Below are 24,278 nucleotides of genomic sequence, written 5' to 3' on the forward strand. Positions count from 1 at the left end.
TGCCCCAGACATAACATAAGAGAAGCCATGTTGGATCAGGTCAATGGCCCATCCAGTCCAACACTCTGTGTCACATAAGAACCTAAGAGAAGCCATGTTGGATCAGGTCAATGACCCATCCAGTCCAACACTCTGTGTCACACAGTGGCCAAAAAACCCAGGTGCCATCAGGAGGTCCATCAGTGGGACCAGGACAATAGATGTCCTCCCACTGTGCCCCCCAAGCACCAAGAATACAGAGCATCACTGCCCCAGACATAAGAGGAGCCATGTTGGATCAGGCCAATGGCCCATCCAGTCCAACACTCTGTGTCACACAGTGGCCAAAAAACCCAGGTGCCATCAGGAGGTCTACCAGGGGGGCCAGGACACTAGAAGCCCTCCCACTGTTGCCCCCTCCAGCACCAAGAATACAGAGCATTACTGCCAGAGACAGAGAGTTCCATCTGTACCCTATGGCTAATAGCCACTGATGGACCTCTGCTCCATATGTTTATCCAATCCCCTCTTGAAGCTGCCTATGCTTGGAGCAAGCCATCACCTCCTGTGGCAGTGAATTATCACCCTTTGGGTGAAGAAGGACTTCCTTTCATCTGTTCTAACCCGACTGCTCAGCAATTTCATGGAGTGTCCATGAGTTCTCATATTGTGAGAAAGGGAGAGAAGTACTTCTTTCTCTGCCTTCACTATCCCCTGTATAATCTTGTAACCCTCTATCATGTCGCTCCTCATTCGACGTTTCTCCAAGCTAAAAAGCCCCAAGCATTTTCACCTTTCTTCATAGGGAAAGTGTTCCAACCCTTGAATCATTCTAGTTGCTCTTTTCTGCACCTTTTCCAATGCTATAGTATCTTTTTTGAGGTGTGGTGACCAAAACCTTTAGAGGTGACCCTCTTCTTTAAAGGGCAAGGGATGGAACTAAAACCCCAGAACAGAGAGGAAGCGCAAGATCCCGACCTGTTCCGACATATCCCGAGCAAAGAATTTCAAGTGGGTGATAGCCGGGTACTTGTCCTTCCGAGCTGGATCCGTGGTGCAGCGCATGAAGAGGGAGGGAAGGATCTCCGTGTCAATCTTGCATTTCTCGTTGACCACGCTGACGCAGACCTTGTAGAACTGGACCGGGGAGGCGTTGCTGCCGTCCGAGGTGGCCACCACGATGTTGCCCCCACCCGTGAAGGCAATGTCCGCCAGGGCTACGCGGCAACGTAGGCGGCACAGGCTCTCCGTGGAGGTCAGGACCTGCCCGTTCGGCTTCAGCAGCGAGACGGTGACCAAGCCGCTGATGGTGACCGCGATCCAGCCCTCCATGGGCTTCCCACCAAACAAGGTCAGCGATGGGGAGAACTTGACCCGGGAAAACTTCTCCCCAAAGTTGGACGCTCCGGACTGAGAAAGGGAAGGCAAATTTTTTAAAAGGGAGGAGTTGCAGGACATTGAAAAGGGGGTTGGGAAGGCCACTTCCCTTGGCAGTGGTGTTTTTAAAGCCCTTTCCTGAGAGTAAGCCGCAGTGAACAGGATTCAGAGTAGACTTGCTTAGGATGGCAGGGATTGCTACTTAAGCCCACTATTTATTTATTTATTAGACTTAATTGTTAGACGCTAGGCTCTAGGCGATGTTAAGTTTAAAACAGGGGTGGCCGAACTTGCTTAATGTAAGAACTGCAAAGAATAAATATCAGATGTTTGAGAGCTGGAAGGAAGGAAGGAGATTAGATAGATAGAACATACATATATAAGTGAACATATGAAGCTGCCTTATACTGAATCAGACCTTTGGTCCATCAAAGTCAGTATTGTCTTCTCAGACCGGCAGCGGCTCTCCAGGGTCTCAAGCTGAGGTTTTTCACACCTATTTGCCTGAACCCTTTTTTGGAGATGCCGGGGATTGAACCTGGGACCTTCTGCTTTCCAAGCAGATGCTCTACCACTGAGCCACCGTCCTTCCCCATTGATAGATGATGATAGATAGATGGATGATAGATAGATGATAAATAGATTGATAGATGATAGATAGATGGATGACAGAGAGAGATGAGAGAAAGAGAGAAAAGGGGAGGGAGGGGTGGAAAGAAAGCAACTTTTTTGTAGAAAAACTTATTTGCATATTAGAAGAAGAAGACTGCAGATTTACACCCCGTCCTTCTTTCTGAATCAGAGTCTCAACAATCTCCTTTCCCTTCCTCCCCCACAACAGACACCCTGAGAGGTGGGTGGGGCTGAAAAGGGTTCTCACAGCAGCTGCCCTTTCAAGGACAGAGTCTCAGAGCGGCCTACAATCTCCTTTCCCTTCCTGCCCCACAACAGACACCCTGTGAGGCGGGTGCGGCTGAGAGAGCTCTTCCAGAAGCTGCCCTTTCAAGGACAGAGCGGCCTACAATCTCCTTTCCCTTCCTGCCCCACAACAGACACCCTGTGAGGTGGGTGCGGCTGAGAGAGCTCTCCCAGAAGCTGCCCTTTCAAGGACAGAGGCTCAGAGAGGCCTACAATCTCCTTTCCCTTCCTGCCCCACAACAGACACCCTGTGAGGTAGGTAAGGCTGAGAGGGCTCTCACAGAAGCTCCCTTTTCAAGGACAACCTCTGCCAGAGCTATGGCTGACCCAAGGCCATTCCAGCAGCTGCCAAGTGGAGGAGTAGGGAATCAAACCCGGTTCTCCCAGTTAAGAGTCTGCGCACTTCACCACTACACCAAAATGGCCATGCCTCCCGACACCAAGCCAGCCGAAACTGCGTTCCTGTGCATTTCTGCTCAAAAGTAACCCTGGACTCCTGTAACAACCCAAAACCACATGCCCGCCCCAAACCCTTCAATTGCAACTAATACACCGAAGGCCCAGTCCAAACAATCAGCAAAATCAGATTAGAAATAATCCTGGGCTACCTGTGTGTTCTGGATGGGGCTGATGGCTTAGATTCTCTCTATCATGCACAAACCCCCTCCCCACAAATGTTCCATGCATGTAGAGAACTGGCCACACAGGCTAGCCCAAACCTTTTCCTCTATATGTTAGTTTTCTACACAAACTGGCATTTTGACTTTGTGTGTAGTTTGGCTAGGACGCTTGCACTGTGGCACTGTGACGAACTATCAAGGCTTAACGTTCTGACAGAGTCTCTGAGAGCCTTTGAGTGACAGTCAGTTCAAATGAAACTCTGTGGAGAGCGTCAGTTAAGAAAGGGCAATTGGGAACAAAATGGCTGCCGCCGGAGGCAAAACTAGCCCAAAATGGTGGCTACAGCTTACATTCGGCCACGCGGTGAAGGTCCTTGTGCTGTGGCGGCAACTGTTGCCAAAACAATGTTTTTTTAAAAAATCTGCACAGCCCTACCAAATTTTAAGTGGCAAGTCACGTTGTTAGGCAGAAGCTCCACCTACTTTCTAAAAACACTTGGTGGGCACCAGAAAAAGTCTCGGCAGGTATCATGGCTCCGGTGGACACCATATTAAGGAACCCTGACGGGGGAGATTTATGCCTGGTTCTATCTATTTGTCTGGCCTCTCTCATCCCACAGCGGAAAACAATCCTTTGTTTGGGAAGACTTGGAGGGATTCCACTTATGCCTTAAGAACTTAAGAGAAGCCATGTTGGATCAGGCCAATGGCCCATCCAGTCCAACACTCTGTGTCACAGAAGAACATCAGAGAATCCATGTTGGATCAGGCCAATGGCCCATCCAGTCCAACACTCTGTGTCACATAAGAACATAAGAGAAGCCCTGTTGGATCAGGCCAATGGCCCATCCAGTCCAACACTCTGTGTCACATAAGAACATAAGAGAAGCCATGTTGGATCAGGCCAGTGGCCCATCCAGTCCAACACTCTGTGTCACATAAGAACATAAGAGAAGCCCTGTTGGATCAGGCCAATGGCCCATCCAGTCCAACACTCTGTGTCACATAAGAACATAAGAGAAGCCATGTTGGATCAGGCCAGTGGCCCATCCAGTCCAACACTCTGTGTCACATAAGAACATCAGAGAATCCATGTTGGATCAGGCCAATGGCCCATCCAGTCCAACACTCTGTGTCACATAAGAACATAAGAGAAGCCCTGTTGGATCAGGCCAATGGCCCATCCAGTCCAACACTCTGTGTCACATAAGAACATAAGAGAAGCCCTGTTGGATCAGGCCAGTGGCCCATCCAGTCCAACACTCTGTGTCAGATAAGAACATAAGAGAAGCCCTGTTGGATCAGGCCAGTGGCCCCTCCAGTCCAACACTCTGTGTCACATAAGAACATAAGAGAAGCCCTGTTGGATCAGGCCAATGGCCCATCCAGTCCAACACTCTGTGTCACATAAGAACATAAGAGAAGCCCTGTTGGATCAGGCCAGTGGCCCATCCAGTCCAACACTCTGTGTCAGATAAGAACATAAGAGAAGCCCTGTTGGATCAGGCCAATGGCCCATCCAGTCCAACACTCTGTGTCACATAAGAGCATAAGAGAAGCCATGTTGGATCAGGCCAGTGGCCCATCCAGTCCAACACTCTGTGTCCCATAAGAACGTAAGAGAAGCCCTGTTGGATCAGGCCAATGGCCCATCCAGTCCAACACTCTGTGTCACATAAGAACATAAGAGAAGCCCTGTTGGATCAGGCCAGTGGCCCATCCAGTCCAACACTCTGTGTCACATAAGAACATAAGAGAAGCCCTGTTGGATCAGGCCAGTGGCCCATCCAGTCCAACACTCTGTGTCACATAAGAACAGAAGAGAAGCCCTGTTGGATCAGGCCAATGGCCCATCCAGTCCAACACTCTGTGTCACATAAGAACAGAAGAGAAGCCCTGTTGGATCAGGCCAATGGCCCCTCCAGTCCAACACTGAGTCACATAAGAACATAAGAGAAGCCAGGTTGGATCAGGCCAATGGCCCATCCAGTCTAACACTCTGTGTCACACAGTGGCCCAAAAAATCAGGTGCCACCAGGAGGTCCATCAATTGGGCCAGAACACCAGAAGTCTTCACCCAGTTGCCCCTCCCAAGCACCAAGAATACAGAGCATCACTTGCCCCAAACAGAGAGTTCCATCTATACCCTGTGGCTAATAGCCACTGATGGACCTCTGCTCCAGATGTTTATCCAATCCCCTCTTGAAGCTGGCTTTGCTTGCAGCCGTCACCACCTCCTACGGCAGTAAATTCAAGGTGTTAGTCACCCTTTGGGTGAAGGATTTCCTTTTATCCGTTCTAACCCAACTGCTCAGCAATTTCATTGAGTGCCCACGAGTTCTCGTATTGTGAGAAAGGGAGAAAAGTACTTCTTTCTCTACCTTCTCTACCTCCCCCTACCTTCTCTGGTGGGGGAGGGCGGGATATAAAAATAAATTTACTTTACTTACTTTACTTACTCTATTCCATGCATAATCTTGTAAACCTCCATTATGTCACCCTTCAGTCAACGTTTCTCCAAGCTAAAGAGTCCCAAGCATTTTAACCTTTCTTCATAGGGAAAGTGTTCCAACCCTTTAATCATCTTAGTTGCCCTTTTCTGGACTTTTTCCAAAGCTATAATATCTTTTTCGAGGTGCAGTGACCAGAACTGCACACAGTACTCCAAATGAGACCGCACCATCAATTTATACAGGGGCATTATGATACTGGCTGATTTGTTTTCAGTTCCCTTCCTAGTAATTCCCAGCATAGCATCGGCCTTGGATATTAACTGACCACCATATTTAAGAGTTGTAGGAATTCCTCTCACCCCTTTGCTTGCCATGCTAGTCATTCTTACTACGTGGCTGCCATTCGCAGCAAAGCGACTTGGCTCACTCACTTGAGCTGTCTGATACTGGCATGTTATTTTACTCAGCTGATAATTTCCAGATGGGGGGCAGGGAGAGAGGAGGAGGAGGTTTGGATTTATACCCCACCCTTCACTTGGAGTCTCCAAGCGGCTTACAATCTCTTTCCCTTCCTCTCCTCACAACAGATACCCTGTGAGGTAGGTGGGGCTGAGAGAGCTCTAAGAAAACTGCTCTTGAGAGAACAGCCCTGAGAGGATTGGGACTGACCCAAGATCACCCAGCAGCTGCATGTGGATGAGGCGGTGGGAATCAAACCTAGTTCTCCCAGATTAGAGTTCACCGCCCCCAACAACTACACAGAAGGAACTTCTGCCTGGATCTCAAAGGGCTTTTTGACCTTCATTTATAAGAATCCTAGGAGAATTTGTCTCGAGGTGTGCGGGGAAGAGGAGGTCAGGCTGGATGACCCTCAGGTGTCCCGCCGTGCCTCTGCAATTCTCTCCCTCCCATCCAGCTGCGACAACTCACCTTCTCCACGTGCAGTGCCAGTTTCACCCCGTTGTGCAGCCAGGAGAGAGCCACGATGGGGTCCCCTTCCACACTGCAGCCCACAGTGCTCTCCCAACCATTGGCCAAGTGGTTCCGTCATGCCCCCAGCATTTGATGTGGCCGTCTGCATCTGCAGACAGAAGCCTTGAGCTAGAGCGGTCAAAAGACAAAGAGATCAGCAGTGCCCAGGGGCAGGATATTGCATATTAGGGCCACACCCCTGATGTAGCCAATCCTCCTGGAGCTTCCAGGTAGGCCCTGTAAGAAGAGCCCTGTAAGGAATTCTAGCAGGACCTCCTTTGCATATTAGGCCACACACCCTGATGCAGCCCAGTCCTCTTGGAGCTTCCAGTAGGCCCTGTGAGAAGAGCCCGTAAGGAATTCTAGCAGGACCCCCTTTGCATATTAGGCCACACACCCCTGATGTAGCCAGTCCTCTTGGAGCTTCCAGTAGGCCCTGTGAGAAGAGCCTGTAAGGAATTCTAGCAGGACCTCCTTTGCATATTAGGCCACACCCCTGATGTAGCCAATCCTCCAAGAGCTTACAAGGCTCTTTGTTGTAAGCTCCTAGAGGACTGGCTCCATCAAGGGTGTGTGGCCTAATACGCAAAAGACCTTCTGCTAGAATTTCACCCCTGTTTCTGCCCACCAGGGTGGGGTGGGGGACTAAACTGACATGGCCCCACGGGCTGCTAAGAAAGCGAAGCATTGCATGGATTTTATTAAGGAGCAAGTTTTTAGCCCTAGAATCATAGAATCGTAGAGTTGGAAGGGACCTCCAGGGTGATCTAGTCCAACCCCCTGCACAGTGCTGGAAACTCACAAACACCTCCCCCTAAATTCACAGGATCTTCATTGCTGTTAGTTGGCCCTCTAGCCTCTGTTTCAAAACCTCCAAGGGAAGGAGAGCCCACCACCTCCCGAGGAAGCCTGTTCCACTGAGGAACCGCTCTAACGGTCAGGAAGTTCTTCCTAATGTTGAGCCGGAAACTCTTTTGATTTAATTTCAACCCACTGGTTCTTGTCCTACTTCCGGGGCCACAGAGAACTCCACCCCATCCTCTAAAGGACAGCCCTTCAAGTACCTGAAGATGGTGATCATCTCCTCTCCAGGCTAAACATGCCCAGCTCCTTTTCAACCTTTCCTCCACTGGTTCTGGTCTGACCTTCTGGGGCCACAGAAAACAATTCCACACCATCCTTTATAGAACAGCCCTTCAGGTCCTTGAAGATGGTGCTCATATCACCTCTCAGCTGCCTCCTCTCCAGGTTAGACATCTCTCATTGGATGTAAATTTTGCCAGCAATCTTGGGGTGGGTTTTCTGAACCAATATTATTTACTGGGCCACTTTAGTAGCAGGAGCTCTTTTGCATATTAGGCCATACCCCCTGATGTAGCCAATCCCCCAAGAGCTTACAGGGCTCTTCATACAGAGCTTACTGTAAACTCCAGGAGGACTGGCTATATCAGGAGGGTGTGGTCTAATATGCAAAGGAGTTCCTGCTACTAAAAAAGCCCTGATTATTTACTTACTTTACCTGCATGGCACTAATTCTTGTCTCCTCTGACTAGCAGCTCTTCAGTCCCTTTCGTGGCACTGGAAACCCTTAAACTCAAGCCTGAACCCAAGGCAAGCCAAGCCAGTGCCCCTTACCCCCAAACAAAGGGTTTGTTCCTCACCTGACTGGTCCCACTCCAAGCAAGTGATCATCTCCACGTGTCCGGAATTAATGGAATAGGCGTCCCACGGATGTTCCGTGTCAATCATGTGGATCATGTGGGTGAGGTCTGTGGAGGGAGAAGAAGGGGGGGGGGTCTCAGTGTGATCTTAACTTCAGGACATGAAGAACAGGTGTCCCCAACATGGTCGACACCCTTCCTAGAGACCACCAAGGGTTTGTAGGGGAAATGTTTGCCCAGCAAGGCTTCGGACTGACCGCAGGAGACTGCGGATTTTTAGAAACACGGCTTCAGCAGCAGCGGCCACCAGAAGAAGACTGCAGATTTATAATCCACCCTTCTCTCTGAACCAAGAGACTCAGAGCAATTTACAATCTCCTTTCCCTTCCTCCCCCACAACAGACACCCTGTGAGGTGGGTGGGGCTGAGAGCTCTTACAGCAGCTGCCCTTTCAATGACAACTCCTACAAGAGCTGTGGTTGACCCAAGGCCATTCCAGCAGCTGCAAGTGGAGGAGTGGGGAATCAAACCTGGTTCTCCCAGATAAGAGTCCACACACTTATCCACTACACCAAACTGGCTCTCTTCACCACAGCACAAGGATCTTCATGTGAGATTCAAAGTGAGCTGTGACGGCCATTTCATAGTGTCACGGAAAAACTTTTAAGTTGGGCCCTTTATGAAAACAACCCTTGTGGGAAAAAAAACCCCTCATACACTGTTTGAAGCACTTAAAAATCACTTATTGCCTATGAGCTTTGCAGGATCAAGCTGCTTGAAGAGTATTCGAGGTCAAGAGGGTTTATCTAAGGAGATCTCAGATGGGAAAGGAACAATTATCTGCCCGAAAGATGTTTTGGTTAGCTAAGAGATGAGAAATTTTAGATAGCAAGATTTCTCACAGGACGTTATCTGAGTCCCGCTTGATATCCAAGAGAGGTGGACATTAGCCAACATGCGAGTCCATCTGCTCTAGCAAGTGCTGAGAAAAAGTAGGATTAATAGGCACGATATTTGTCTGAGAGATAAGTATGCGAAAAGACAAGAGTTCTCACAGCCAGCTTCTATATAAGCCTTACGTTTTTTGCCCTCGCTTCCTGCCTGCCTTAGAGGGCTAAAGGTTCTGATTTCTTTTCGAGATCTCTAGTAAATATGATTTTAGAGCACTTAGAAAAATTTTGAGAGCCTTTAGACTTAGCCTCTGAAATACTTTTCCCCCCTCGTTTAAAATGTTTATTGAGAACATCGGCATAATCAAATATAATACCGCATAACGTATTATAAACAATCAAGTAATTCTAAAGCCTGAAAAACAGCTCTACAAAATATTTAACATTTCCCCCCACAAATTCTTGCCTCCTCACCCTCCACCAAGCTATGTTAGCTCCTGTAGGAGGGAAACCAGGTTCCATAAAAGAGGTAACAGCAGTGGGGGGGGGGCGAGCAACTTAAGTACAATTCTCAGGCGAACAAGTACAAGAGGATATAATGCATGAAATTTAAGTGTTTAAAGACTGACTACATGCTCAGTCAAAAGTAAATAACTGGAGCATATAATGGATTTGATGGTAAAAACGCATTATCCGTTAAATACAAAATAACAGGAAACCAAGATGGAGCTATTGTTTTGTCGTACAAATGTGGTGAAGAGTAATTAAGGGAAAAGGTTAGTTTACTTTGTACGAAGTAGTCCCAAGTTTTTAATATACAAGGACTGAATTGCGGACGCATTTTTAGCTTTCCTCATAGCAGCAATCTGTGTCTTCGCTACGGACCTCTGAAATACTTAGCAGTCTTAGAATCTCGCAGGTACAAAATTTTTTTAAGAGTATAGCGTGTATGTTTTGTTATCTAAAACTGGAAACTGTTTGCCTTTTCCTCTAAGTAGCTTGGGTACCGAGAAGAATAAAATGTTATCGGTTGTTTATGGAATGGGGAGTCCGCATCTCGTGTATTAGTTGCTGGGAGAGTCAATTTGTTTTGGGAAACGGTGGTAAGGAAAAGTGACTATGAAATAACATAAAAAGGGAAAATTGGGGACCGCCCTACCCTGAATAGCCCAGGTAAGCCTGATCTCGTCAGACCTTGGACACTAAGTGGGGTCGGCACTGGCAAGCACTTGGATGAGAGACCTCCTTGGAATACCAGGGCTGGGAGGCAGGGGCAGGGTTTATACAGCCACATCTCTGAACATTCTCCAGGCCCCTAGTAAGAGTCAGTAACCAGAGGTCACCATGACTTCCAGGTGCACACACGAGCGCACACACATAAAATACACTTAAAAAAAACTTTGGGGACCCCTGATGCAGAGTTACACAGGGTAGAGGGAATGGGTGGGGCTGGTTTGACCTTTTTCCTCTTCATTTTTGAGGTCAGTGGTAAAAGCGATTAAGTTGCGGCAAGACCAGGCACAGACCAGCGGGATGGAGGGACAGTGGTTGCTCTTTGGCCGTTTCTCCCACTCGCAGACGTACGCCAAATCCATCTTTGCAGCCGGAGGCTTCGTAGAGGAAGCACTGTTACTGGGAGACTCTTGTGTCTGTTGAACATAAACAAAGAGGTTATTTACAGGAAGCAGATCCGAAGGAGAACGTTACAGAAAGGAGGGAGGAAACAAATGGAAGGCTTGAGGGAGCCCACTGCTTTCAATATCTTTGAAACGATTGAAAAACACACCAACTGAGGCCTAGGGAGAATGCTTCCCTCAGGTTAGGCAAGGTATCCCCAAGTCTAAAAAGATGGCAGCACGGCGAAGGACCCAAGTCAAGGACACCTACAAGTAGAAGGCTCACTCATGTAAGGTGAACAGAAAAGAACACAAGTTCTGACAAAACAAACGTAAGTTGTCAATAAGATTATGATGATTTTGGATTTATATCGCACCCTATACTCTGAATCTCAGAGCGGTCACAATCTCCTCTACCTTCCCCCCACCCCCCACAACAAACACCCTGTGAGGTGGGTGCGGCTGAGAGTGTTTTTACAGTAGCTGCCCTTTCAAGGACAACTTCTATGAAAGCTATGGCTGACCCAAGGCCATGCTAGCAGGTGCAAGTGGAGGAGTGGGGAATCAAACCCTGTTCTCCTAGATAAGAGTCCGCACACTTAGCCACTACACCAAACTGGCTCTAAGGCGGGCAAAAACGGGATTTGGATTGCTAGGAACATGGTGACATGAATTCTTTACATCTGGAGGCTAAAACACTGTGAGCTAGCTCACGTTAACTCAACTTAGAGGGAACACTGGTTGGGGCCACTGTGTGAGACAGGATGTTGGACTAGACCAGGGGTGGCCAAACTGTGGCTCGGGAGCCGCATGTGGCTCTTCCACACATATTGTGTGGCTCTCAAAGCCCCCACCGTCCAGTCGGCTGGTTTGTAGAAGGCATTTCTCTCTTTAAATCAGTGGCTCCCAATCTTTTTGGCACAGGGACCGGTTTTGTGGAAGACAATTTTTCCACAGACCGGTGGGGGTGCTGGGCTTTTGCCCACACCCTATCCCTGCCCTCCCATGGGGGTCTTTAAATGAGGAGTAGGCAAAGGTCTCAGCCTCACTCTGCAGCCCAGTTGCTAACAGGCCACGGACCAGTACCGGTCCACAACCCGGAGGTTGGGGACCCCTGCTTTAAATCACTTCTCCAAGCCAAGCCAGCTGGCAGCTTGGAAAACACAAAGTTAAAGTTGCTTTCTGTCCACCTCCCTCTCCCCCAATCCATTTTCCTTCCTTCCTATATCTGACATTCATGTCTTGCAACTCTCAAACATCTGACATTTATTCTATGTGGCTCTTACATCGTGCAAGTTTGGCCACCCCTGGACTAGATGGACCGCTGGTCTGGTCCAACAGGGCTCTTCACTCTTCTTGTGCTTTCCTGCCCAGAGTTCCACCAGTTTTCTCTGCAGCCATATTTCTACTGAAATTTGCAAAGCAACCGTCTTTTAAAAATAATGCTTCCCCCCCCCCTTGCTGGGAATGGTTGCTGCTTTGCAAACTGCTCCGTCTCAAGGCATTAAAAAAGACTCACCTTTCTCTCCCCCCGCTATCAAATGGAGTCTTCCATTCCTCCCTCCAATTTAAGCAGCGTCCATCTCCCACTCCTCTGCGCCTGCGCACCTCTTGCCGGCTGAGTAACTGCCCTCTTATTTCTTTGTGGCTGTCTAATAGAACGCCTGATTTTTTGCGCCACATTAAAAATACAATTTTCGCGGCTCTGCGCAAAGCATCCTTTTGTATAAACACCCCCCGCCCCAAGTTTTGTTTCTTCATGTTTTTTTTATTCAGGCAGCTTAAAAGATAAGCCTCACTGGGTCGAGAGGACCTCATCTCGCTTCCTATCAGCGATCGCTTCCCGGAGAAGCCTCGGAAGCGGGTCGTTGCATACGTGGTTTCCCATGGTGCATTGGGAGACAAAAAAAGGGAAGAAATGTCCAATAAAGATATAAACGATTTTAAAAAAAATTACAATCCAGGGGTAGCTTAAATAAAGAAGCAATGATTAGAAATAGGCAAGAAATGAATAATTAGGTAATTTTCATACTCACTATGATCCCAAAAGTTTTCAAAAAGTGAGCTTTATATACTAATAGTGTGGAACTTAGATTCGTGCTCGCTTCGGCAGCACATATACTAAAATTGGAACGATACAGAGAAGATTAGCATGGCCCCTGCGCAAGGATGACACGCAAATTCGTGAAGCGTTCCATATTTTGACGCCCCAAACAACCAGTTGTGTATGCTTTTTTCAGGAGGGTGAAACTCATTGGTTATGAGGGCCGGATCTGATATAAACCAGACCCTGTTGGGCTGGGCCATCAGTGCACCTTTTTAAACTTAGGTAGCAGAGATGCAAACTTTATAAAAGACGCAGACAACACAAAGATTTTTTTTTAACTTAAAATAAAACGTGCTTAAAAACATTAGCACTCTTTGGTCTTAAAGGTGCTTTCTTTGTATCTCTCCCGTGCAATCCAGGGAATCCAGGCAAAGGAAGCTCTGGCTCTTCCCTTCCTTCTCCAGGGGGCCAGGAGGGGGAGGAGCCTCAGCCAATAGAAGGAAGAGAGGCTTGGCTCAGTAGCTCTGCTGTGCAATTGAGAGAGCACGGCAAAGCGAGCTATCCCTCGCCCCCCCCCCGCCTCCTCAAGGAAGGAGCCGCAGCCAATGGAGAAAATAGCGGCTTTGCTCTGTAGCTCCTGTACAACTTGCAAAACAATCTGTGATGCAGAAGGAAATAAGAGAGAGGGAGAAGGAAGCAGATGACACGCCATTGGCTTGGGGCCTGATAGAAGCTCTCTGGGGGCCTAATTCGGCCCTTGGGGCCACTTGTTTGACACCCCTGCTTTATGCTCTTTAAAAATGCTCTCCCCTAGCCTAATTCAGCATTTCTCTTCCCCAATTCCGTTTTCCCTCCTCTTTATTACCAAGCGAGGTGTCTTCATTTATCTTTTGAGATCTCACTATATAGGAATCAAGATGAAGGTGAAACTGAGAAAGTGGAGGGAGTGACCATAACCTCCTTGAAATACTTCCGTGCCAAAGCAGAATATGCTTGGGTTTTTTTCACATGATTATAGAAATACATACAAAGAACTTGTATTTCGGATCATGTCGGATACTTGCTCGTGCATAGGGTTGCCAAGTCCAATTCAAGAATATCTGGGGACTTTGGGGGTGGAGCCAGGAGACTTTGGGGGTGGAGTCAGAAGCAAGGTTGTGGCAAGCATAACTGAACTCCAAAGGGAGTTGCAGCCTTTACATTTAAAGAATCGCACACCTTTTAAATGCCTTCCCTCCATTGGAAATAATGACGGATAGGGGTACCTTCTTGGGGGGCTCATAGAATTGGACCCCCTGGTCCAATCTTTTTGAAACTTGGAGAGTGCTTTGGGGGAAGGCACCAGATGCTATGCTGAAAATTTGGTGCTATAACTCAAAAAAGCTCTCCCCAGATGCTATGCTGAAAATTTGGTGCCTATAACTCAAAAAAGCTCTCCCCAAAGACTCCAGATACCTAAGGATCAATTCTCCAATATTCCTACGGGTATCGGTCTCCAAAGGGGAAAGGGAGTGCCCAGCAGACATTCCCCCCCACACACACTCTTTCTGATGATCCTACAGGGGGGGAAGGCCTCCAAACGAGGGGAACCCCTGCCCCCACCTGGGGATTGGTTCCCAAACAGAGAAACATGGAACAATGGAACAGAAGTAAAGTAAATACCTCCGCGAAGAACCAGCCTCAAAGAAGTACAAACTAGTAAACGTTTTACAAATAAAGCACAAAATATCAATGTAACGAGAACCTAATCACAATATAAAAGCAAAAGCCACACCCACACCCAAAATCTCATAGAGGACGAATCAATGTCAATATATCCAATGATGAAATCCAGGTTATGGCAAAAGTAAGTTCTTCAAGGTGTCCAAAGCTCCAAGATGTCTTCATGGATTATAAATGAAGTAATCCTGTGCAGCGAGGCACATACAAACTGCAACAGGAAAGGAAAGGTCCTCTGTGCAAGCACCAGTCATTTCCAACTCTGGGGTGACGTGCTTTCACAACGTTTTTCAGGGCAGACTTTTTACGGGGGTGGTTTGCCGTTGCCTTCCCCAGTCGTCTACGCTTTCCCCCCAGCAAGCTGGGTTCTCATTTGACTGACCTCGGAAAGATGGAAGCTGATGTCTAATCCTTGGGCCGGCTACTTGAATCCAGCTTCCACCAGAATCGAACTCAGGTCATGAGCAGAGAGTTCAGACCACAGTACTGCTGCTTTACCACTCTGCGCCACGGGGTTGCAACGGGGTTGTACTAAATTCCGTTTCATATAAGAGCTTCTACAAACTTCAAAGAACCATATACATTTTTAAAGAGAGCAAAGCTTCAGAATTCTTAGCAAAGTAGCTAATGTGAAACATGGAATTGAATACAATCCTGTTGCGGTTCTTGGAGCTTTGGGCACCTTGAAGAACTTACTTTTTGCCATAACCTGGACATAACCTGAATATCATCATTGGATGTATTGACGATGATTCGTCCTCTATGAGACTTTGGGTGTAGATGTGGCTTTTGCTTCATATATTGTGATTAGGTTCATCTTACATTTGTGCTTTATTTATAAAACGTTTAGTAGTTTGTACTTTTTTGAGGCCGGTTCTTCGCAGAGTTATTTACCTTTCTTCTGCCCCGCCTGGAGATTGGCAACCCTTTTCGTGCGTGTGGTGGTGGGAAAATGCCATGAAGTCCCAGCCGATTGAGGGTGACCCAGTAGGGTTTTCCAAGGCAAGAAGTGGTTTTCCATTGCCTTGCCTGCCTCCGCCTCACGCCCCCTGATATCTGAGCCGGAAGATCTCTGCCCCCCCACTCCCGCCCTCCATATTGCTAATAATTGCTGATATTGCAGATAGCCCAGTTTATGCAGTGGAGACCTGTTGAGTCCTGTGTTTTAAAAGAGTGTATATTGTTTTATTGAAGTCAATTGCTATTTACCGTATATGGATTTTATGTTTATTTTTGTGTGTTGTGAGCTGCGCTACGCCTGCTAGCAGGGAGGGCGGAATAGAAATTTGAATCATAGTTAAATGATAATAAATAAATATTTCTTGGAAGACTCCAAAAACTGGCCAAGGCCGACCACGCTTTAGCTCTTGAGATTTGTCCACGCCATCTAGTGCATGCATCTTTGTATTTCTCCAGGGATTGCAAAAACTCTATGTTGTGCGTTAGAACAAAGCAGGAGTCCAGTGGCACCTGTAAGATCAACAAATTTGTAATTCAGAATGTAAGCTTTCATGTGCTAGAAGCACGCTTCTTCAGATGAGGAATGAGGTACAGTAAGCAGAGCTACATATAGCCGGTGGGGTTTAGAATGCAAAGTGATATAAAGTTAAAATCCGATAGCAGAACAGTAAAATTAACAAATTCAGAAAACTTTTGATCCGGGTAGCATTAGGGTGGGAAACCAATAAAACAGTAAGATGTCAGAATGTGAGAATGTCTGTTAATTATTTTATTGCTAATAAGACTGGGTCAAAATGAGGGCATTTCTTTCCCAAAAACCAAGAAAGCAGTAACATGTAGAATGCAAAGTGGTACAAAGTTCACATCCAATAGCATTCTAAACCCCACCAGCTATACATAGCACTGCTCTAGGGCTGCCAATCCCCAGGTGGGGGCAGGGGATCCCCCGGTTTGGAGGCCCTCCCCCCGCTTTAGGGTCGTCAGAAAGCGGGGGGAGGGGAGGGAAATGTCTGCTGGGAACTCTGTTATTCCCTAGGGAGATTTATTCCCATAGAAAATAATGAAGAATTGATCTGTGGGTATCTGGGGCTCGGGGGGGGGGGGCTGTTTTTTGAGGTAAAGGCACCAAATTTTCAGTACAGCATCTAGTGTTTCTCCTCAAAATATCCCCCAAGTTTCAAAATGATTGGACCAGGGGGTCCAATTCTATGAGCCCCAAAAGAAGGTGCCCCTCTCCTTCATTATTTCCTATGGAAGGAAGGCATTGAAAAGGGGTGCCGTCCCTTTAAATGTGATGCCCAGGACTCCCTTTGGAGTTCAATTATGCTTGTCACACCCTTGCTCTTGGCTCCACCCCTAATGTCTCCTGGCTCCACCCCCAAAGTCCCCAGATATTTCTTGAATGGGACTTGGCAACCCTACACTGCTCACTGTACCCCATTCCATTGTCTGATAAAGTGTACATGCACATGAAAGCTTCCATTCTGAATAAAAGTTTGTTGGTCTTAAAGGTGATACTTGATTCCCGCTTTGTTCTACTGCTAGTTCAGACCAACGTGGCAGCTCACCTGGAACTATCTCAAGGGTGTCAAACATGCGGCCCGGGGGCCAAATCATGCCCCTGGAAGGCTCCTGTCAGGCCCCCAAGCAACTGGCTCTTGTCTGCTTCCTTCTTCCTCTCCCTTGCTTCCTTCTGCGTCTCAACTTGCTTTGCAAGGCTTGCTCAATCGCACAGGAGCTACAGAGCAAAGCCTCTATTTTCTCCATTGGCTGAGGCTCCTCCCCCTCCTGGTCCCCTGGGGAAGGAAGGAAAGAGCCAGAGCTTCGTTTGCCCAGTTCCCTTGATCCCCTGGGAGAAATACAAAGAAAGCACCTTTAAGACCAAAGAGTGCTAAAGTTTTAAGCATGTTTTAAGCTTAAAACTAAAAAGTTTGCGTTTGTCTGTGTCCTTTATAAAGTTTACATCTCTGCTACCTAATTCAGAAAGGTGCACAGATGGCCCTGCCCAACAAGGTCTGGTTTATATCAGATCTGGTCCTCGTAACCAATGAGTTTCACCCTCCTGAAAAAAGCATACACAACTGGTTGTCTGGGGCGTCAAAATATGGAACGCTTCACGAATTTGCGTGTCATCCTTGCGCAGGGGCCATGCTAATCTTCTCTGTATCGTTCCAATTTTAGTATATGTGCTGCCGAAGCGAGCACAAATTACAGTGTGCGTCAAGAAGTATTTCAAGCCTTCTTTTGGAAATATTTTCAGATTGGTGTGAGTTGCACGGTAGATCTGTTTCTGCTTTGTATTTTACCTACTTGCTTGGGGGGGTTACGCGCTCCCGTTGGGGAATACCGGATCCTTTTCACCTCCTAGCATTTTTTTTGTTTTTATTAGGAAACAAATATTATGCGAAAACAGCCGTCTGGGGCTCTCAACGCGTTGCATTCTGGGAGGGGTTATGCAAATAAGACGCTCTTGCCAGGTCCGGGCTGCGGAATGCAACGGAGCCCGAAATGTGCACCAAATGCAAAGGCGACAGAAACCTTTCCTCCTAGGGCAGAGCTCCAACTAGGGTTGCCAATCCCCAGGTGGGGGCGGGGGATCCCCCGGTTTGGAGGGACATCAGAAAGCGGGGGGGAGGGAAATGTCTGCTGGGCACCTCATTGTTCCCTATGGAGACCGTGCAGGGGTGGGGAACAGTGGCTCTCCAGATGTTTTTTCCCCTACAACTCCCATCAGCCCCAGCCAGCATGGCCAATGGCTGGGGCTGATGGGAGTTGTAGGCAAAAAAACATCTGGAGAGCCACTGTTCCCCCCCCCTGCAGGTATCTGGGGCTCTGGGGGGGGCTGTCTTTTTAGGTAGAGGCACCAAATTTGCAGCATAGCATCCAGCGCCTCTCCCCAAAATGCTCTCCAAGTTTCAAAGAGATTGGACCAGGGGGTCCAATTCTAGGAGCCCCAAAAGAAGGTGCTTGCCACATCATACAGAAGATGGGGTGGAGTTGTTTTCTGTGGCCCCAGAAGGCAGGACCAGAACCAAGGGGTTGAAATTAAATCAGAAGAGTTTCCAGCTCAACATTAGGAAGAACTTCCTGACCGTCAGAGCGGTTCCTCAGTGGAACAGGCTTCCTCCTTGGGAGGTGGTGGGCTCTCCTTCCTTGGAGGTTTTTACACAGAGGCTGGATGGCCATCTGACTGCAACGAGGATCCTGTGAATTGAGGGGGGAGGTGTTTGTGAGTTTCCTGCATTGTGCAGGGGGTTGGACTAGAGGACCCTAGAGATCCCTTCCAACTCTAGGATTCTATGGTGCTAGGGCTAGGGCTTGTATTGTTCCTCAGTGGAACAGGCTTCCTCGGGAGGTGGTGGGCTCTCCTTCCTTGGAGGTGTTTAAGCAGAAGCTAGATGGCCCTCTGAGAGCAATGCGGATCCTGTGAATTTAGGGGGAGGTATTTGTGAGCTTCTTGCATTGTGCAGGGGGTTGGGCTAGATGACCTTGGGGCGTACCTTCCAGCTCTAGGATTCTGTGATCTTATTGGCTTGCCCTCTGCCCAGTTCTGCAATGCCCTTTGGTTGATCCAACTGCATATTTAAACCAATTAAAAAAAAAATCATATCCCTCCAAAAATAACAAAAAAAGTATTCCCCTAACACAACACAACATAACACAGCATTGCCTCTGCAAAAGCCCAGCCTTGGAAAGGTTCCGGGCAAGGCGCCCCTCCCTCCTGGCTTCACCTCCCCGCCTCTGACGCCACTTCCTGGGGCGGGGCAGCTCGCCTTCCCTGTTTGGGCCCGGCCAGGCCGGGGCTGCTGCCCTAGAGATGGTGGTTCTCGAGGGGAGGGCAGCCGGGAGGGCGGAGGAGGAAGCAGCAGCCGCCCCCCTGGAGCAGCAGACCCCTGGGTGAGTAGCAGCAGCTGCAGCCTTGCATGGTTTTGCATGCTTCCTTCCCACTCTGAAGAGCCCCCGGGGGTGGCCAAGCTTGCTTAACATAAGAGTCACAGGAAACAAAACGTCAGATGTTTGAGAGCCGGGAGAGAGAGGTGGAAAGAAAGCAACTTTAACTTCTCCAAGCCATCAGCTGGCTCGCCTTCGTGAAGGCATTTAAAGAGAGAAATGCCATTCTCCGAGCTTGCCAATGGTTAGATGCTTGAGAGCGGGAAGGAAGGAAGGAAAGAGAATAGATGGGGCGGGGTGGGGGAAGGAAGGAGGGAGAGAAGGTAGAAAAAAACAACTTTAACTTTAAATGCATTCTCCAAGCTGCTGGCTGGCTTGGCTTGAAAGGAAACTAGATGGGGAAAGGTGGAAAGACATAAAGGTTAAAATTGGGGTTGGCCAAACTGCGGCCACATATGGCTCTTTCACATGTATTGTATGGCTCTCAAAGCCACCCCACCCCGTTGGCCATCTTGGAGAAGGCACTTCTTGGAGAATGCATTTAAAGTTAAAGTTGCTTTCTTTCCACCTCTCCCTCCCTCCCACCTGTTTCCCCTCCCTCCCTCTCTTGCGGCTCTCAAACATCGGACATTTATTCTATGTGACTCTTAGGTTGAGCAAGTTTGGCCAGCCCTGCGTTAGATGCTTGGGATCAGGAAGGAAGGAAAGCAAATCAAGGGAGGGGAGGGAGGGGGAGGTAGAAAGAAAACAACTTTAAATGCATTCTCCAGGCCACTGGCTAGCTTGGCTTGGTGAAGTGATTTAAAGAGACAAATGCCTTCTTCAAGGTGGTGTGGGGTATTTTGAGAGTCGCATAATATGTGTGAAAGAGCCAAAGTTTGGCCACCCCAGCTCTCGGGCAACCGTTGACTTCAATGGACTCGGAAGATGTAACTTTGCTTAGGATTTTTTCACTGCCTTCATGTATAGTCCATCATTGTCGCTTCATATTCAAGGAGGATTCCAAAATGTTAAAAAAAAAAAAAAAATCAGGAATCCAACCAACAATTCAATAAGGCTAAAGGTAGTCCCCTGTGCAAGCACCAGTCGTTTCCGACTCTGGGGTGACGTTGCTTTCACAACGTTTTCACGGCAGACTTTTTACGAGGTGGTTTGCCATTGCCTTCCCCAGTCATCTACCCTTTGCCCCCAGCAAGCTGGGGCCTCATTTGACCGACCTCGGAAGGATAGAAGGCTGAGCAAACCTGGAGCCGGCGACCTGAACCAGCTTCCGCTGGGATCGAACTCAGGTCATTAGCAGAGGGCTCCGATTGCAGTACTGCAGCTTTGCCACTCTGCGCCACGGGGCTCTTTCAGTAAGGCTAGGATGACATAATTGGAAAACAACGCACACGAAAAACTAAAGGATTGCGTCATATTCCAGATGGGAAGTGCAGGCAGAGAGACTGAGGCTTCCTGAGGCCACAGGGCAAGTTTCTGTTTCCTTTACGTCTCACTTTGCACTGGAATGGGGACCCAAAGCTGGAAAGGGGACTTTGTCACCCTCCCCTCCATTGTATCTTCACAACAACCCTGGGAGGTAGGTTAGGCTGAGAGTTTGTGCCTAGCTCAAAGTCAGCTAAGCAATTTCCCATAGACAGAGTAGGGATTCCGCCCCAAATCTCACAGATCCTAACCTACAAAAAGGAAAGGAAAGGTCCCCTGTGCAAGCACCAGTTGTTTCCGACTCTGGGGTGACGTTGCTTTTACAACGTTTTCACGGCAGACTTGACGGGGTGGTTTGCCGGGGGTGCTTTGCCCTTGCCTTCCCCAGTCATCTACGCTTTCCCCCCAGCAACCTGGGGACTCATTTTACCGACCTCGAAAGGATGGAAGGCTGAGTCGATCTGAGCCGGCTACATGAAAACCCAGTTTCTGCCGGGGATCGAACTCAGATCGTGAGCAGAGCTTAGGACTGCAGTACTGCAGCTTTAACACTCTGCACCACGGGGCTCCTCTACTTAATGTAGGAAAAGAAAAGGTCCCCTGTGCAAGCACCAGTCGTTTCTGACTCTGGGGTGATGTTGCTTTCGCATTTTCACGGCAGACTTTTTACAGGGTGGTTTGCCCTTGCCTTCCCCAGTCCTCTACACTTTCCCCCCAGCAAGCTGGGGACTCCTTTGATCGACCTCGGAAGGATGGAAGGCTGAGTCAACCTGGAGCCGGCTACCTGAATCCAGCTTCCGCTGGGATCAAACTAGGGACCTGAGCAGAAGGCTCCAACTGCAGTACTGCAGCTTTACCAAGGAACAAATAATAAAAAGGGCACTTATACATATCAGTTATTTGCATCCATAAAACGTGTCTAACAATAATGCATGCTGAGATACATTCAAAACACTAAAAAACGTAGCCAACGATGAACTGATAAGAGTAAAATAGCAGTCCTTTTATGCTTTACTAATGAAAAAAATATGTATAACTCATCAGGAACAGTAAATGTTAATCAAAAAGCTGAGGCTTTTAGATATATCGTGTAAGGAGAGCTATCATATTTGTAGACACGAGAGAGGGTAAATAAAATGAGGATTGCATTTAACTTGTGGAATGCCGTGCAACAAGAGGTTTAAAACCCCCCCAAAAGCTGCTGCCCGATTTGGAGCCCTACAGTTGGTGTCTAAGTAGAACTTCCCTGTTTAGGGGCAATGTACCCCATAGCCCTGTTTCTTGGGGAGGGGAAAGCTGAGTTAGTGTGAGCTAGCTCACAGTTTTTAGCCTCCAGCTCACACATTTTTGTCTTCGCCCAGGAAGGATGGCCCCAGAGCACAATAATTTATGCAGGATCTCGCAACTTTAATGCCAGTAGCTCACGAAGTGTAATTTTTGCTCACAAGACTTCACAGCTTAGAGCAGGGGTGGCCGAACTGTGGCTCTTTCATACATGTTGTGTGGCTCTTGAGGCCTCCACTGCCCCATTGGCCAGCTTGGAGAGTGCACTCATTAAAGTTGTTTTCTTTCCACCTTTCCCCACCTATTTTCCTTCCTCCCTCCAACATCTGACACTCATGTCTTGCAGCTCTCAAACATCTGAAACATTTATTCTGTGTGGCTCTTACATTATTCAAGTTTGGCCACCCCTGCCTTAATGCAAGTAGTTTTCATGTCCTCTTGTCTTTAATTGCTAATGGAGTAAACTGCTGAGCTTGGCGTCTCTTTTTTGTCTTATGCATTGCTTTCAGTCCTGAAAGTATACTTACATAGAAATGCTCAAAGCCAGCTAAAGTCATTTTAATGCTAGACTGTTTTGCAGAGTGGTAAAGCTGCAGTACAGCAGTTCAAACTCTCTGCTCACGACCCAAGTTCGATCCCGGCGGAAGGTGGGTTCAGGTAGCCGGCTCAAGGTTGGCTCAACCTTCCATCCTTCCGAGGTCGGTCAAAGTACCCATTTTGCGGGGGGAGGAGTGGAAGTGTAGAGGACTGAGGAAGGCAATGGCAAAGGAAGGAAAGGTCCCCTGTGCAAGCACCAGTCGTTTTCTACTCTGGGGTGACGTTGCTTTCATGTTTTCACAGCAGACTTTTTACAGGGTGGTTTTCCATTGCCTTCCCCAGTCCTCTACACGTCCCCCCCAGCAAGCTGGGTACTCATTTTACTGACCTCGGAAGGCTGAGTCAACCTGAGCCGTCTACCTGAAATCAGCTTCCACCGGGATCGAACTCGGGTCGTGAGCAGAGGGCTCCGACTGCAGTACTGCAGCTTTACCACTCTGCACCACAGGGCTCTTTCTGTGAATTTAGGGGAAGATATTTGTGAGTTTCCTGCATTGTGCAGGAGGTTGGACTGGATGTCCCTGGAGGTCCCTTCCAACTCTAGGATTCTTATGTATCCAGCAATGTGTGAATCTGAATCTGCTGAAAAGAAAATCTTCCAGCTCAAGGGGGAAATGTTATTACTTTTTAAAATTGCGTTTGTGTTGTATTTTCCCAGAAAGCTGCTTGGGATGATAGGTTTTGTCTGAAAAGGAGAAAATTCATTCTCTAAGCCAGGGCAGGCCCCTGGAGGGCTCCTATCAGGCTCCCGAGCAACTGGCTCTTGTCTGCTTCCTTCTCCCTCTCTCTTGCTTCCTTCTGCATCTCAACTTGCTTTGCAAGGCTTGCCCAATCGCACAGGAGCTACAGAGCAAAACCTCAATTTTCTCCATTGGCTGAGGCTCCTCCCCCTCCTGGTCCCCTGGGGAGGGAGGGAAAGAGCCAGAGCTTCCTTTGCTCAGTTCCCTGGATCCCATGGGAGAAATACAAAGAAAGCACTTTTAAGACCAACAAGCAATATGAACAATAAGCATTGAGCTCAAAGCACAGTGGAGGAACATTCATAATAATAATAATAATAATAATAATAATAAATTTATTTTTATATCCCGCCCTCCCCCGCCAAAGGCGGGCTCAGGGCGGCTTACAGACATGGCATTCCATGATTCAAATAAAACAATATACACAACAATTTAAATATAATCAGTTACATAAATAATTAAATAAAAAAGATAAAATAGGTGCTATAAATACTATAGGTTATAATATCCACAAGATGGCTAGGTAACTACACGTCAGTTTAGCTGGGTTCTGTTTCGAAGGTGAGCTGGAAAAGAAATGTTTTGCAAGCATTCATGTGTGTGAAATTCTTTCACGGCTGGAGCAGAACTGGATTGCTCCAGAAGACCTGAGCAGGAAGCCGTGATTCTCTTTCCTGGCCATTATGAGTTAGTTCCGTGATGTCCTATGTGGAAAATAGGGAACACCAAAAGCCTTTTATTGAAAAGAGACAATGGAACCATCCAAAAGCGAACAAAGGGAAGGGGTGTCTCTCTTCTGCCTCACAATCGGGGTGATTCTTTGGTAGGGGAGAAAAAAACTGGGAGAATCTAGAAAGCTTTTTGCGGTGGACTCCGGCAACGTTCCCTCTAAGCTGCAGAGTCTTGTGAGCAAAAATTCTACTTTGTGAGCTAATGGTATTAAAGTTGTGAGCTACTGGTATTAAAGTTGTGAGTCCTACTGGCATTAAAGTTGTGAGCTACTGCCATGAAAGTTGTGAGCCGCTGCATAAATTATTGTGCTCTGGGGCCATTTTTCCTGAGCTAAGACAAAAATGTGTGAGCTGGAGTCTAAAAATCTGTGGGCTAGCTCACACTAACTCAGCTCAGA

At 47.9% G+C, this 24,278-nt stretch overlaps 2 protein-coding genes and 2 non-coding genes across 4 annotated transcripts in view; 2 read left to right on the top strand and 2 right to left on the bottom strand.

Annotated features, from left to right (window-relative positions):
* MED16 (mediator complex subunit 16) overlaps positions 1-10,515 on the bottom strand; it is a 50,450-nt gene extending 39,935 nt beyond the window's left edge. The window contains 5 exon segments of the mRNA XM_060232805.1: positions 958-1,389; positions 6,278-6,394; positions 6,397-6,449; positions 7,981-8,088; positions 10,330-10,515. Coding sequence (XP_060088788.1) covers positions 958-1,389; positions 6,278-6,394; positions 6,397-6,449; positions 7,981-8,088; positions 10,330-10,465 — 846 coding nt within the window. The 5' untranslated portion in view covers positions 10,466-10,515.
* Positions 10,516-12,583: 2,068 nt separating this feature from the next.
* Positions 12,584-12,690, top strand: LOC132567855 (U6 spliceosomal RNA). Its single transcript, XR_009555128.1, has one exon. It is a non-coding gene; the product is annotated as a U6 spliceosomal RNA (small nuclear RNA).
* Positions 12,691-17,310: 4,620 nt separating this feature from the next.
* LOC132567856 (U6 spliceosomal RNA) lies at positions 17,311-17,417 on the bottom strand. The gene has a single exon (XR_009555129.1). It is a non-coding gene; the product is annotated as a U6 spliceosomal RNA (small nuclear RNA).
* A 1,612-nt stretch (positions 17,418-19,029) lies between these two features.
* R3HDM4 (R3H domain containing 4) overlaps positions 19,030-24,278 on the top strand; it is a 30,292-nt gene continuing 25,043 nt past the window's right edge. The window contains exon 1 of the mRNA XM_060233133.1: positions 19,030-19,109. Coding sequence (XP_060089116.1) covers positions 19,030-19,109 — 80 coding nt within the window. The remainder of the gene's footprint in view (positions 19,110-24,278) is intronic.

Source organism: Heteronotia binoei, chromosome 2, assembly GCF_032191835.1.
Source record: "Heteronotia binoei isolate CCM8104 ecotype False Entrance Well chromosome 2, APGP_CSIRO_Hbin_v1, whole genome shotgun sequence".
Lineage (NCBI taxonomy): Eukaryota > Metazoa > Chordata > Lepidosauria > Squamata > Gekkonidae > Heteronotia > Heteronotia binoei.